Source organism: Stigmatopora argus, chromosome 16, assembly GCF_051989625.1.
Source record: "Stigmatopora argus isolate UIUO_Sarg chromosome 16, RoL_Sarg_1.0, whole genome shotgun sequence".
Classification (NCBI taxonomy): domain Eukaryota; kingdom Metazoa; phylum Chordata; class Actinopteri; order Syngnathiformes; family Syngnathidae; genus Stigmatopora; species Stigmatopora argus.
This window is the reverse complement of record NC_135402.1, coordinates 7,021,363-7,033,770: the sequence shown is the minus strand read 5'-3', so window position 1 is coordinate 7,033,770 and position 12,408 is coordinate 7,021,363. Positions and strand designations below refer to the sequence as shown.

Sequence of the window (12,408 nt, the reverse complement as noted above, 5' to 3'; positions counted from 1 at the left end):
ATAGGTCCTATGGTATTGGAGTTGGTTGTGCACGTTCCCGCCGAGAGGTGGTGGTAAGTCGCCTCAATGTTGCTGGGCACTCCAATTTTCAATCAGAAGAAGTCAATGATTCTTTCCTTCGCAGACGTTAAAAAAGACCAATAATTATTCAGCCTAAATAACTCTGATTGTTATTCAAGCACGTATTTTTAGCGATGAGTGGCATCCCCGGCACTGCTGTCGTCCAGGTGACCAATCTGTCATCGGTGGTGAACAGCGATCAGATGCGCACTCTCTTCGGCTTCCTGGGAGACATCGAGGAGCTGCGGCTCTACCCACCCGAGTAAGAGCTAGACGCGGCGGCTCGGCGAGGTCAGGTGACACCGCGGATGCGCGGCCTGCGCCTGGACCTTGCTCGAATTTTTACATCAGTAAATAACGACAGCCCGATGTATGCTTTGATTTTAAAATCGGCTTTTCCTCTTTTATGTGTTGTCCATCCACAGCAACACCACCCTGTCCTTCTCATCCAAAGTGTGCTATATCAAGTTTAAAGAACCTCCCAGTGTTGGTGTGGCGCAGCATCTCACCAACACTGTTTTTATTGACAGAGCTCTCATTGTGGTACCATGTGCCGAAGGTGAGTGGGAGGTGACCATTAAGGTCTTCAAAATGCCTCTCGATTTCAGTGTGCTCTTCCCTTAGGTTCATCTCTTGCCTCTATTTAGATTGTCTATTAAAGATGCATATCTACAAATAACTGTTGCAAATATAGGCATTGAATGCCATGGGGTTTGATGAAAAATATCTAATGTACATTTATGAAAAAGAAACAATAGATGAATAGTTTTAAAAGGCGTTATGATTTATTATGATGGTTACAACTGCCCACAGTTGGTTGGGATAGGCTCCAGCACCCCCGCGACCCTTGTGACAATTAGTGGTATGGAGAATGAATGAATAAATGAACCTTATTCAGTGCCAAGACTTCTCAGAAAAGCCTATCTATGCTTGCCACCATCTGCATTCTTGAGCATTTTGACTGGATTTTATTAGACCCAAAGAATATTGTTTTGTATAAATTTTATACACACTGGATTCATGAAATCTACTTTTTACTCCCTTTTTAATATATATAAAAACAGCTGTAGAGCATGCCCGGTTTAATCAAAAAATCAAATTGAGTAGCGCTCACCTCCATGATGATGCATTGCTGCCATCTTCGTTATGACGTGTACCTTGGTGCCCATTTTGGGGATGGGTGGGTTTTTGTATGGTGCCACATAAGACGAAAATTTATATTTTAATGTAATGTAATGGCCACAAGGGCAAAAACGATCTAGTTTTCATCCATCTGTGCTTATCACAAAACAAAATGTGCAATATTATAGTTTCATTCATTTACCCTTAATTCCCATGATGTTAAGTATATTCCAAATATACCTCATTTTTACTTCCCATGGAAATTTTCCACCCCTGTGTAACTCCATTTACCATTAGTTTGTATCATGGCCCTAAGGTCCAACATGATTTCTTTAAGTGGACATTATCTCCCCCTTTCTGCCACCCTGATAACGTAGAAGTTGCTGCCATAGATGGACTTGATTAATTTGGCTTTTTGTTTGTTTTCTGTGTGATTATGTGTGCATATCAGATACACGACCACACTACTAAGCCTGAGTCACTGAGGCATTGTTTGCCAGGCCGCTACCGTCCTCGATGACGGGCGGCGGGGGGCCACGGCGCATCAGTGATCATGCGACCAGGAGCCATCCAAGATGGACATCTTGTCTCTCTTGTTTCCACCCCACCCCCTTTTCAGTCTTTCCCCCTATGTTATCCACTCTCTGCTTTCATTATCTCAGAAATGGTGTTTTCTCTCTCTCTCTCTTTCTCCTCTATCGAACATTGTGAGTTTATATTTGTTTTTGGTTTTAATTACAGTGGTACCTTGACCGATGAGCTTAATTTGTTCAATTTACTCAATTATGGCAATTCCTTTGGACCATAGAAATGCTATTAATCCCATACATCCCCACAAATAACACAGAGTATGCTTTAATTCTTTTATATTAGTGATCCAATGGTACTGATTTCACTGTCCGGGTTTTTTGTATCGGCCAATGCCGATACGATGTTTTTATTAAACATACAAAACATATATTTTTGCTTCAAACAATGCTTAACAACCTTTTTGTGGGTGACAAATGCGTTTCATGAGTTCATCTGAGGATTTTGCTTTAGCATTAAGAAACCCGGCTTTCTAAAGACAGTTTTGTAGTTACTGTACTGTAAGTCGAGGTACCACTGTCTTTTCCTTATTATTATTGTCCAACCGCCCCCGTTATGGTCCCCTCTTCTCTCTCTCTCCCGCTGCAGCTTGTATGTGGTTGAGTCGGCATGATGATGATGCGACGGGATGCTAGGAGGGAGGATGACTAACACTTGCCTCTCTTGTCGTTGCCGTAGTGACAGAGAAAGCGAGAGAGAGTGAGAACATCTTCTGACCCCTTCTGAAGTCTGCCCAGATAATTGTAGCGATTTGGATGTTTTCCATATCGATTTATAATAGTCATGATGATGATGATGATGATGATGATGATGATGATGATGATATGACACAGGTCTGATTTCAATGGAACGAGTGGCGTGTGACAAACATCACAAATTCACAAATGATGAAGAAGTGAAATCTTAAGTTGTGTTTTTGACATTCTTACTACTGTAAAAAATTTTGTTTGGTCTTTGGAAAAATAGTCCTTCATACAAAATGACCAGATTTTTATCCTGACAAGGGACACCTCTGTCCTTGTTATTTTTCTTGCCATCAGCCACCGCCCCGACACACTTACCTGTCCTTTTGCTCAAAAGGCCTCACATCCACCCCAAAAACCTTTCCAGAACGTTGTGTTGGTTATGGTTTATGAGCATCATATTTCCAGTCCAGGTGACTCATTCCTAAAAATGTTGACACACAGCTAAAAATACTAGTCCTGAGTACAACAATGCTCAGATGTGTAATAAAAACAGTGTGTGAGTGAAGAAAAATAGGTGGCTGTGTCTTTGCTGTTTTTTTGAACAGCTAATGTTTGTGTTTACCCTGCAGGGAAGATTCCAGAAGAGGCCAAAGCCTTGTCACTTTTGGCACCTGCTGCCCCCGTTCACAGCCTGCTTCCTGGTGGGGGGCTACTCCCCATCCCCACACCTGTCCCACTACAGAACGTGAGTTGGATGAATGTATATTTTTCCCCATCTTCAATGTTTATTTATTCCTTGATACAAGTTTCTATGTCCTTTAAGCCAATTGATTAGCGCCACTACCTGGAACACAGTGTTGTAGAAAGACCCTCAACAAAATGAGGAAGTCAAATTGTTTTAGCGAAACATAACCCTATCGACAGTAGTGGACTCATTCTATATTGAAATCATGTTGATTTTGTCTGTATATATTCAGTGAGAAATAGTGCTCCATTTATAAACAATGTTATGTTGATTGCATTACATTTACATCAGTTCCTTTCAAATTGGCTAAAATGGTGGTTTTGTTGTTTTTATTTTTTGGCATAGGCTTCTTTGCCAAATATCAGAATTGGCATTGACTTAAAAAAATCATATTACTCAGGCACTATAGTACATGAATGGTTAATACACAGGTTTAAGGACAAGATTCACTATAGTGCAGACAATGAATTAACCAAGTGCCTTTTAAAGGTTGGAAAAAAATTATAATTTGTGCATGAAATGGTTAATTGTATCTCCCCTTGGATAACCTCTAACCTCCCTCTACACATAGTTAAACCTACCCTTGGTGGGTCAGGTGACTACAGCTGCCTTGGATCCTTCCGCATCCTCTGTCTCGCAGCCCCCCCTCATGGGTAATGTGGACCCCACCAAGGTGGATGAGATCAGAAGGACAGTTTATGTGGGCAATCTGAACTCACAGGTGAGTACTGACCAATGGATCAATGTATCAATCGAATACCTGGTAAATTCTCTTCACTTCATTGAAATGAAGACTTTTTCCAGACCGACTGTGTGAATAAAATGCTTTCGGATTGTAATTTATCATGACTGTTACCCCTACAGACCGCAACAGCAGAGCAGCTGCTGGAGTTTTTCAGGCAAGTGGGCGAGGTGAAATTTGTACGGATGGCGGGTGACGAGACACAGCCGACGCGCTTCGCCTTTGTGGAGTTTGTGGAGCAGGACGCCGTCGCCCGGGCGCTCACTTTCAATGGCGTTATGTTCGGTGATCGGCCCCTCAAGTACGTGAGAACCGGGTGCTTCCTGGTTCGATCTATGACTTCTGATGACATTACAATTAGACCATGATGCTAATCTTTATGACGATAAATAGGGTGAACCATTCCAACAACGCCATCGTGAAACCTCCCGAGATGACCCCACAACAGCTGGAAAGCGTGATGAAACGCGTGCGAGAGGCGCAGTTCACCATCGCTGCCGCCATCGAGCCAGGTATAACGCCAGCGCATGTCCAACGGTGTGGAGTTTGGTGAATGGGCCACATCTTTCCTGCTCTGTAGCGGAAAAGGAGAAAAGCTACGTGGCTCGTTCGGGAAGATCCCGCCGACAGTCGCGCTCTCGCTCCCGATCAGGCTCACGCAGGACATCGTCGCGCTCTAAACATGGGTGAGATGTCACTTCTCTAGGGTATTTAGTAGTGTTGCCCTGATACTAGTGTGTGAAGAGGCATTTGAGAACATTTTAAGTCTCAGGATTTACATGACTTTGTTGATACAAGGTAGGGATGAAGTTTGTTGAACAATGTCTGACCAAGCTTTGATAGCAAACGTTGTTTGATACGAGTGTGTATGCAGTAAATTAGTGCTAACGGGAATGAAATGAATTTGACGTCAAAGAACGTGGTCTCAGTAGGGTAAGTGGCTATTTGGCATAAAAAGTATTGGTGCAAAACTAGTATTTAGTGGTTCAATTTGAGCCGAAAGTCGTACAATTCTGTACGTTGGCTGTCATCAAATTCAACAAGCTGGCCAAACATTTTTCTTGGGTTTGCTTCAACAACCATATTTTTGCTCCCAGGCCAACAAAAAAGTGGCCGAGGACTGACGCGCATGCTTCCCGGAGGGGGCATGGGAAGCGCTCTCGCTCCAGGGAAAAACGGCAAAGCATGAGTCGCACCAGGTAAGTGCGGAAAGTCAAATGCCACACTATAGAAGAAACTCTTTATTTGATTCTATCTTGCCTCTCTCAGGGTCCATCGGCGAAGTCGGGGGCGCTCCCGGAGCCCTCCAAGGAAAGCCAGGTCGCCCTCGCCAAAAAGGTGAGCTTCACCCAGCTGAACTCAGAGAGAAACCAGCAGATTCAAACATTACCTGCCTCCCTCCATCTTGGCGGTTTTTAGAATCAAGAAACGTCGAGAACGCAGCCGGGATGTGCTGGAATCTTCTTCATTGAATTACAGGAGCCGCAAAGACGAAGAGCGACGAAGAGGAAAGATGCACAAGGTGAGTCGTTTACAAGAAAAAGGCTCACGTCACTCCATATAGTCCGGAAACTGAGATGTACAACAGAATGTAGGGTTTCCTCAAGCTCCTTGTGAGGACTATATTTTCATAATTTGCTACGGGCCAGTAAAAACCGATGGCCCTCGAGTCGTAGTATTGCTTCGCACTGATTTGGACACTGGAATGTTTCAGGCAAGACAAGATGACAGAGAGAGCTCGCCTTCCGAGGACATGAAGCACAACGGTGTCCACAAAGCGCGCAGCGACGACTCGTCCATTTGACTCTGCCATCATGTCGTCCCTGACTGACTGACTTTGAGTTTTCGCTAACCCCTGCCAGGAGGGCAAGTGACCGCCAACGATGTCCAATTTTATATGAGCATTGCAACACACGAAGAGGCGGCAAGCATACGACACATTGTTCACAAAATTGGCGTTAACAGTGGTCCTCACTTGCTCATTATGGTGGCACTAAAAGAAAGAAAACACCTGATGTTTCCTAGGGTTTGGTAGCGGTTCCCAAGCATGCGGTGGGTAACTGCACTGAAAAATAACAAACAATATAGTGCCCAAGTTTTTATTTTTTTTAATTTATTTTTTACCCAGCCTGCTTGTTCTGTCAACAACAGTTAGGTCAATAATGCTAGTAAGAACTTATAGTCATGCAAAAAAAAATAGTATATGGATTTTATTTTATATTGATTTATTTATTTATTGATGTAATGTTCACTTGTATTTTTTAAGTTAAGTTAGTGTTTCTTTGTTTTTTGTTGGGTAGCGGTTAAAGTACCATTAAGAAAGCAGAGGGCTTTTAAAATCACCATGTTGTGATCAGTATTGGATAAAACTAAAACAATACCCAAGACTGCGTAAAACTGCCTCCGTCTCTGATGCTACTTGTTTGATAGAACCGCTGAAGCCCGCGAACCAAACCGAGTCTGACACCCCTGGATTAGACGATTGTAATTTAAAATTATGAGAAAAAAATTGTTTAAAAAAAACGATACTACGCAATCTCGCCAGAATTGATATCTATGGGCTAAAAATAGAATCACTGCAACATTAGTTTTCACCACCCTACCCCACCCCACGTACCCTATCAGTCAGTACCTTTCACCCAGAAGAAACACTGAGACAACTGTTTTAGTCTTTTACTTTATTTTGGTAAGATGCTGTGAGAGAAATGGAATGTCTGCATGTGAGAACGAAAAATAGATGCGAATATAAAGTGCCTATGCTGCGATTGTACAAAATGTTGTCGTGGAAATGTATTATTACCATGGTTAAAATCTAGCGCTAGCGGCGGTTACTACAGATGAGGAAGTGCGAAGTCAAAAGTCCACAAATTAGTTAGTTTTCTTCTATTTTTGAACAGGGCACTGACGTGAGTGTAAAATGTTTTATGTACACAAGCTTCTGTTTGATGTGATGTTTTAGTAAAAGAAAAAACATTTTTAAACGTGCCGTTTTTTTCTGCTTGATTAATCGCCCCCTGCAGGACTGGAGAACGCTCGATGACAAATGCGCGGTTTCCATGTCCATCAAACATACGCAAATGTCGCAATCCACGCTAAACTGCATCGCGTAGTCGCCCGCGTGAGCGTCCTTCGTCGTTGATTGTCATCAGCTGCTGGATGACGTCCAAACTGATGTATCCGCTGCCCATGGCGGAATGGCGAGAGTTGGCAGCTCTCTGTTCATCGACGGCGGCGGAAAGGCCGCGGGCCGGCGGGATGCTCGCGGCAGGCGGCGCTCGGAGTTCCACGACGAGCAGACTGAGTGCGTCGCATTCTTCCAGGTTGAGCGTCTCAACAGGTTGCAGGAGCTGACAAATACAACAAAGAATCCACCTGGGATGAGTGAGATGGTTCAGGTATCACTTGAATATTTATTTTCTCCTTACGTTTGAAAACATATTTGTACTATGTACTCCGATTGTTAAATTCCTACAGGTTCAAGTGCAAGTACAGTTGACTGTTGAGAGTCGTAAATAAATAGAAAATATATACGCCAAATTTGTACTTTTAATTTACTTGAGTAAAAGAGTTGAAATGACCACACTAAAATAGTTGCTTTGTGATTTTTCAATCTTTTTTCTTCCCTATCTGTGGTCGCTGTCCAGTACCAGCTGGGTGTTGGAATCAGTATCAGGACCTAAGAAATAGACCCTCGAAATGTCTGCTTCAAGCCAAAATGACCTTAGAACTCGCAGTTTTTTTAGTTTGGGACAGAACATAGAGAAAATCACTTCATGCACCTAAAATGGCCAGCAAAAACAAGACACTTACCAACCGTGTGGGTGCACTGAGTTTCTGCATGGATCTGCTTTTTTCAGGGTTAGGAATTTGCGGCCAAAAGACCACTTTGGCTCTGATTGGTGAGCAAAAAAATAGAAAATTGTTTGTTTTTGTCCACTCGTGGTAATTTGGAGAGAGTTACCTTCTCAGGATGGGAACTGTCAACATGGAGGCCAACATGACAAAGGTGAAGGCAACAATAAGTGCCGTGTGGTTCAAGATAGCTGCATGCCTCGTCTCTACCAGTCTAATGCCGCTTCGGATTCCTGACCCGGCCCGCGTCAACCCAGACATCTGAATCCTGTACGCTGCCCGGCTGCGTAAGCCGTCTAATGTAGAATTGTAGAGTCGTGGCCCCACCATGACGTCTGAAATAAATTGTCTTATCAGGCGGTTAAATTGACAGAAAGTTTTATGACTTGGAGAATATAAAGACAAGGAAAGCAATGTGATGCGACACTCCCAGTGAATACTCATGGAAAGTTAACAAATTGGAGTCACTTCCCCACCTGACATGAAGGAAATTCCCTCTATTGCAAACCTAACAGCTACACACAAACCCTCGAACCTTACTTTTCTCCGGCTGCCCGTCCTCTGCATAGTAGATGATGTAACCCAGCAAGAAACCGCGCCGGTCCTCTTGCGCGATAGCCGACCAGCGTAACGTCAGGGACGATGATGTGATGGACACCACACTGACGTTGGCGGGAGGGCTGGCTGGAGCTTAAAAATTGTGATTCTGTTATCACCAGTTTTGCTTCGATACCTTTTTTTCTGGATAATATTGCCGTTTACTATATAGATTTCTAATCCGCCAATTAAAATATAGGCCCGTACATCCAAAATAGGACCATATTCGACAACATTACTTAAATCGCTTGTCAATGTAGATCTCTGGAGTCATGCGATTGATATCCAGTACTGACCTAATTGACATTGATAGAAAAAGATACTCACAGCCTTCCAGGAAGTAGAAGCGAGCTCTGGCTTTGGTGACCTCCCGACTGTTGTTGACCTGCTTCAGGTTGCATGGTGGATTTTGATCACGCGCAAACAACTGGATGGTGTAGCTGGTGTAATTTTGAAGTGGATCTGGAGGCAAAACTCAAGGTAAGTCATATTTGATCATTATCACTGTGCCATGATATGCTAGGATAAGCCCTACCTGGGATATCAACCAGCGTCCAGGAGTTGCTTGAGCCATATTCCTTTAAGAAGGACTTGTATGATGCGTACGGTGGATGTGGTCCATAGGTGGTGCCCCATTCCAGACAGAAGCATAGATCATTCCCGACCAAGTTCGTCCATGACACTGTGAAGGACGTCTGATTGTGTACCACCACTTTCAGATGACTGCCATTGTAATCAGTGGGTTCGTCATCGGCATCTTCTGTAACAATTAGAAGGATCAAAAATGTCAGTTGAATGTATTTCTGCTCTTATTCTTTTTAAATTCAACGTAAAAAAATGCTGACCGTTTGGTGGGATCAGCGTGACGTTGGCGGTTGGCGACACACTGACGTTGTTGAAGGCGCTCACGTTGGCGTGGAAGACCGAGGCAGACAGCAGCAGCGTGACCGGCGGTCGCGCCACGCTGACCTTTTCCGGTTTGCCTTCCCCTGACGCCTTGGCCACAGACACATGAAAGCCATCATGTGCCTGGGAGAACTGAAGAAAATGTGCAAATGGTTTCCATTTCGCATCACGCTGCTTTTAATATCATTTCTTCTGTTAACGTACCGTCCACATCAGCGAGACCGTCCTTTGTCCTCCCGTGTCGGCCATCTTGTCTTCCATCACTTGGAGGTTAACTGGAGGCCTCGTCAGCTCTGATGGGTGAATCTTACTCGTGTTAATATTATAATTAATCTTGTGTTTAATGTATTGTACGTAGGCTGATACCTTACCTGGCGGGAGTGTGTAAAGGTGACTCCACGGACACTGCGAGCACTTGTCGCTGACATTGCATGCCACCTGAACCTCAAGCACCGCCGAGGCCTTCACGCCTGCCAGATCACACCCGGTGGCAGCCCGGCAACACACCTGCACCAGATTGTCCAAAGTATATTCGTGTAAACCTATGCCTAAAGTAAGTTAACACTTCTTTTCTCCCAATTTTCTGTATTTACTTTACTCTGTCCCAGTTTATCCATCCTTCTCTTCACCTATTCATTCATCCTTATGTCTTCTGTTCTTTATATCTTTCGTACTGCTTATCATTTCTCTTATACAAGTTTTGTATAAGACATCCGTTGACACGCAGTGAAACACAAACATGGCATTTGATTAAATCGATAAGCTAAAGAGGAAGGATACTGCAGCAACCACAAAAGGTCAAGAAAACATTTGCGCAAAAACTGTTGACGCCTTACGCAACTCAAGCATAAATAGCGATCTCTCAAGGGTTGTATATATTGACCATGCAGTCTTAGTTCAATAAAGCAAAATAAAATACGAACAATCTAATCTTCCTATGAAAAAGCAACAGACGTTATGGTTTTAGTATCCCTGTCAACCTCGGCCAATTGCTCCCCTTATTAAGGATTGCAATTCCCCTTTAAAAGTCTCAAATTTTCTCCAAAGTGGACGGGGTGCCCAATCATTATGCACTAAATTCAAGATTCTGTAGGTGTAGCTGTATGACGCTGACAGCTTGACTGTCTGGGTACATTGCTTGCTGACACGCTATATTTATATAGTGAAAGGGCGGACGTCACTTACGCGTGTGCGCATATCACGCTTAGAGTATAACAATATTTGCAGTCACCGATGACGTTTTCGTCTGCTACCAGTGACCGAGACGATCCGGATTAGAGGCGAAATGGGTAAAAGGAGATCAGTTTTGCAAAAAAAACGTGCTTAAAAAATACCGTACAAAAGTTGTTATTCGGCGTACACAATTTGAAATGATTAAGAAAAACTTATAAATTGACAGGTATGTTTTTAGCTACCTGTCGCCAATGCCCGTGATCACGCAGCCGGTGGCCTCGGGCCTCTCTGTGTCTTACGCAAATGGCCGTGATGACATTGGCATCGCCTAAACTCCACTTGGCGCTGACGTTGACGTGATTTTCTGAATGACGCTTGAAGGTGACGCGATCCGGAGGACCGCAGCGCACTTCAACATGAAAACAAGGAATGTTACAATACGAAATGTAAAAAAAAAATGCAGATTGTCACGATGGCGGTAGGACTGACTCAGGTTGCGAGGGATCGCCGTGAGTGTATCTTTGGAGCATGCGGTTCCGACCTGTTCCAGAACCTCGACGGTCAAGTTGTCATCTTGGTACACTTGGATGCCAGTCAACATATCCTTTAAGTTCTTGTGTACTCGGCAGTACTTGTCGTTCCTGATGGATGCCGGAAAAATATTTTGCATTTTACAGGGCGACTAAGTGACTATTTTCCCTAATCTCCATCTTGCAGTGTCATAGTTTGTTGTATGGTTTGCTATTGAGGTTTATTTATAATGTGAGTTTCACTTTTTTGTGGTTTAAAAAAATATTTTGCTTACTTAGGGGTTTTTGTCTTTCATTTTAATAGGATTTAATAGGTTTTCTAATTTGCCAGGTTTTTCTTTTTATTACTTATTACTTTTCTTTTTGAAATCATCTTATATTCGTAGTTTAAAAATGATCGATATATGATACTTGTGTATAGTCTTTCTCCATTAACATTTCATTTCCAGATATATGATATTTGTGCATAGTCTTTCTCCATTAACATTTCATTTCCAGAGCGGTCACTCAACTGCAAATGGATTTTTATTATTATGATAAAAAAATGTTTCTAATAATTTGAACAATTTCCCAAGACTTGCCTCTGTCGGATGACGAGTGTGAAGTTTGCCTGCTGCTCTTCAGCTGTTCCACGCCTCCAATGACACTTGGTCCTCGGGCCTTGAGGGTAAGATTTCCCGAAACATTCCAAGCCAGCAACACCACCTGCCACCCCCCCCAAAATAAAATTAATAAGCAATCCATTTTCTGAGTCAGCAACAACCTTCCAGCGATGGCTCATGGTTACCAGGCGAGTCGAGGCGACAGTGCTTATACTTTGACGCATAATTATCTGCGCTGCAAGACACTGAAAAAAAATCCATTACTTAATTATCATAATCTTTTTACATGATGTCATTGTTTACATTGGCTGCCATTGATAATACTAAACGACCAGTTAATTTTAACTGGGACTAAGTAGTACTGTCGTATATTGTAAACAAGTGCATAGTTGATAAAAACGAAATCCCCGCACCTCCACGTTGGATCCGTCCAGGTGAGGATGCTACGTAGGGATCTAGATTCCCACCTGAGACCCCAAGAGAACAAGAAAAAAATATATACTAAAACTATAATTTATCCAAAACACAACTAGCCTACTTAAAATGACTTACTCACCAGTGAGAAGGAAGAGGAGAAGCTGGTGATGCTCCAAGAACCGACAAAAATATCCAAATATGCTCCTGGTCATGACATTAACACATTACCCACAACTTGAAAAATTATATGGACTATCATACTGCATCTACTTAAATATTAAAGCTTCAAGTGTGCAGCTTGAATGAAGAAGTTGACTCCCCGTTTGACAGGAAGTTCTTCACACATGACCACACATGACTGACTCACGCAAACGTTTAAAAAAAAGGT

General features: G+C 43.0%; 2 protein-coding genes across 3 annotated transcripts; one reads left to right on the top strand and one right to left on the bottom strand.

Moving 5' to 3' along the window:
* Positions 1-71: 71 nt before the first annotated feature.
* On the top strand, positions 72-7,456 carry srek1 (splicing regulatory glutamine/lysine-rich protein 1). 2 transcript variants are annotated; one of them, XR_013305624.1, is made up of 12 exons: positions 72-322; positions 486-619; positions 3,086-3,201; positions 3,773-3,922; positions 4,066-4,244; positions 4,337-4,455; positions 4,524-4,629; positions 5,041-5,142; positions 5,213-5,281; positions 5,363-5,465; positions 5,658-5,809; positions 6,964-7,456. XR_013305624.1 is itself a non-coding variant. In XM_077623173.1 (11 exons), exons 1-11 carry the CDS (start codon positions 195-197, stop codon positions 5,745-5,747), a joined length of 1,296 nt encoding a protein of 431 aa, XP_077479299.1. In that variant the 5' UTR covers positions 73-194; the 3' UTR covers positions 5,748-6,924. The 2 variants fall into 2 exon arrangements, 1 of the variants encoding a protein (XP_077479299.1); XM_077623173.1 differs by lacking the exon at positions 6,964-7,456 and having other exon boundaries at positions 73-322; positions 5,658-6,924.
* On the bottom strand, positions 6,613-12,354 carry LOC144091120 (oncostatin-M-specific receptor subunit beta-like). The gene is made up of 15 exons (XM_077623174.1): positions 12,160-12,354; positions 12,017-12,070; positions 11,789-11,848; positions 11,583-11,706; positions 10,961-11,112; positions 10,714-10,880; positions 9,670-9,805; positions 9,503-9,591; positions 9,238-9,430; positions 8,928-9,152; positions 8,720-8,854; positions 8,336-8,485; positions 7,905-8,130; positions 7,754-7,835; positions 6,613-7,290 (listed from the first exon to the last, which is right to left on the bottom strand). Exons 1-15 carry the CDS (start codon positions 12,230-12,232, stop codon positions 7,036-7,038), a joined length of 2,121 nt encoding a protein of 706 aa, XP_077479300.1. The 5' UTR covers positions 12,233-12,354; the 3' UTR covers positions 6,613-7,035.
* Between the last annotated feature and the right edge of the window lie 54 nt (positions 12,355-12,408).

What these genes read in the sequence shown, in the direction of transcription:
- LOC144091120 (XM_077623174.1), bottom strand. Translation starts at nt 12,232, where the DNA reads ATGACCAGGAGCATATTTGGATATTTTTGTCGGTTCTTGGAGCATCAC. An exon ending in CCTTTACACACTCCCGCCAG is followed by an intron (nt 9,592 to 9,669) that starts GTAAGGTATCAG and finishes TTCACCCATCAG; the next exon opens with AGCTGACGAGGCCTCCAGTT. An exon ending in TCAGTGCACCCACACGGTTG is followed by an intron (nt 7,291 to 7,753) that starts GTAAGTGTCTTG and finishes TGTATTTGTCAG; the next exon opens with CTCCTGCAACCTGTTGAGAC.
- srek1 (XM_077623173.1), top strand. Translation starts at nt 195, where the DNA reads ATGAGTGGCATCCCCGGCACTGCTGTCGTCCAGGTGACCAATCTGTCA. An exon ending in CACCTGTCCCACTACAGAAC is followed by an intron (nt 3,202 to 3,772) that starts GTGAGTTGGATG and finishes CTCTACACATAG; the next exon opens with TTAAACCTACCCTTGGTGGG. An exon ending in GAAGAGGAAAGATGCACAAG is followed by an intron (nt 5,466 to 5,657) that starts GTGAGTCGTTTA and finishes GGAATGTTTCAG; the next exon opens with GCAAGACAAGATGACAGAGA.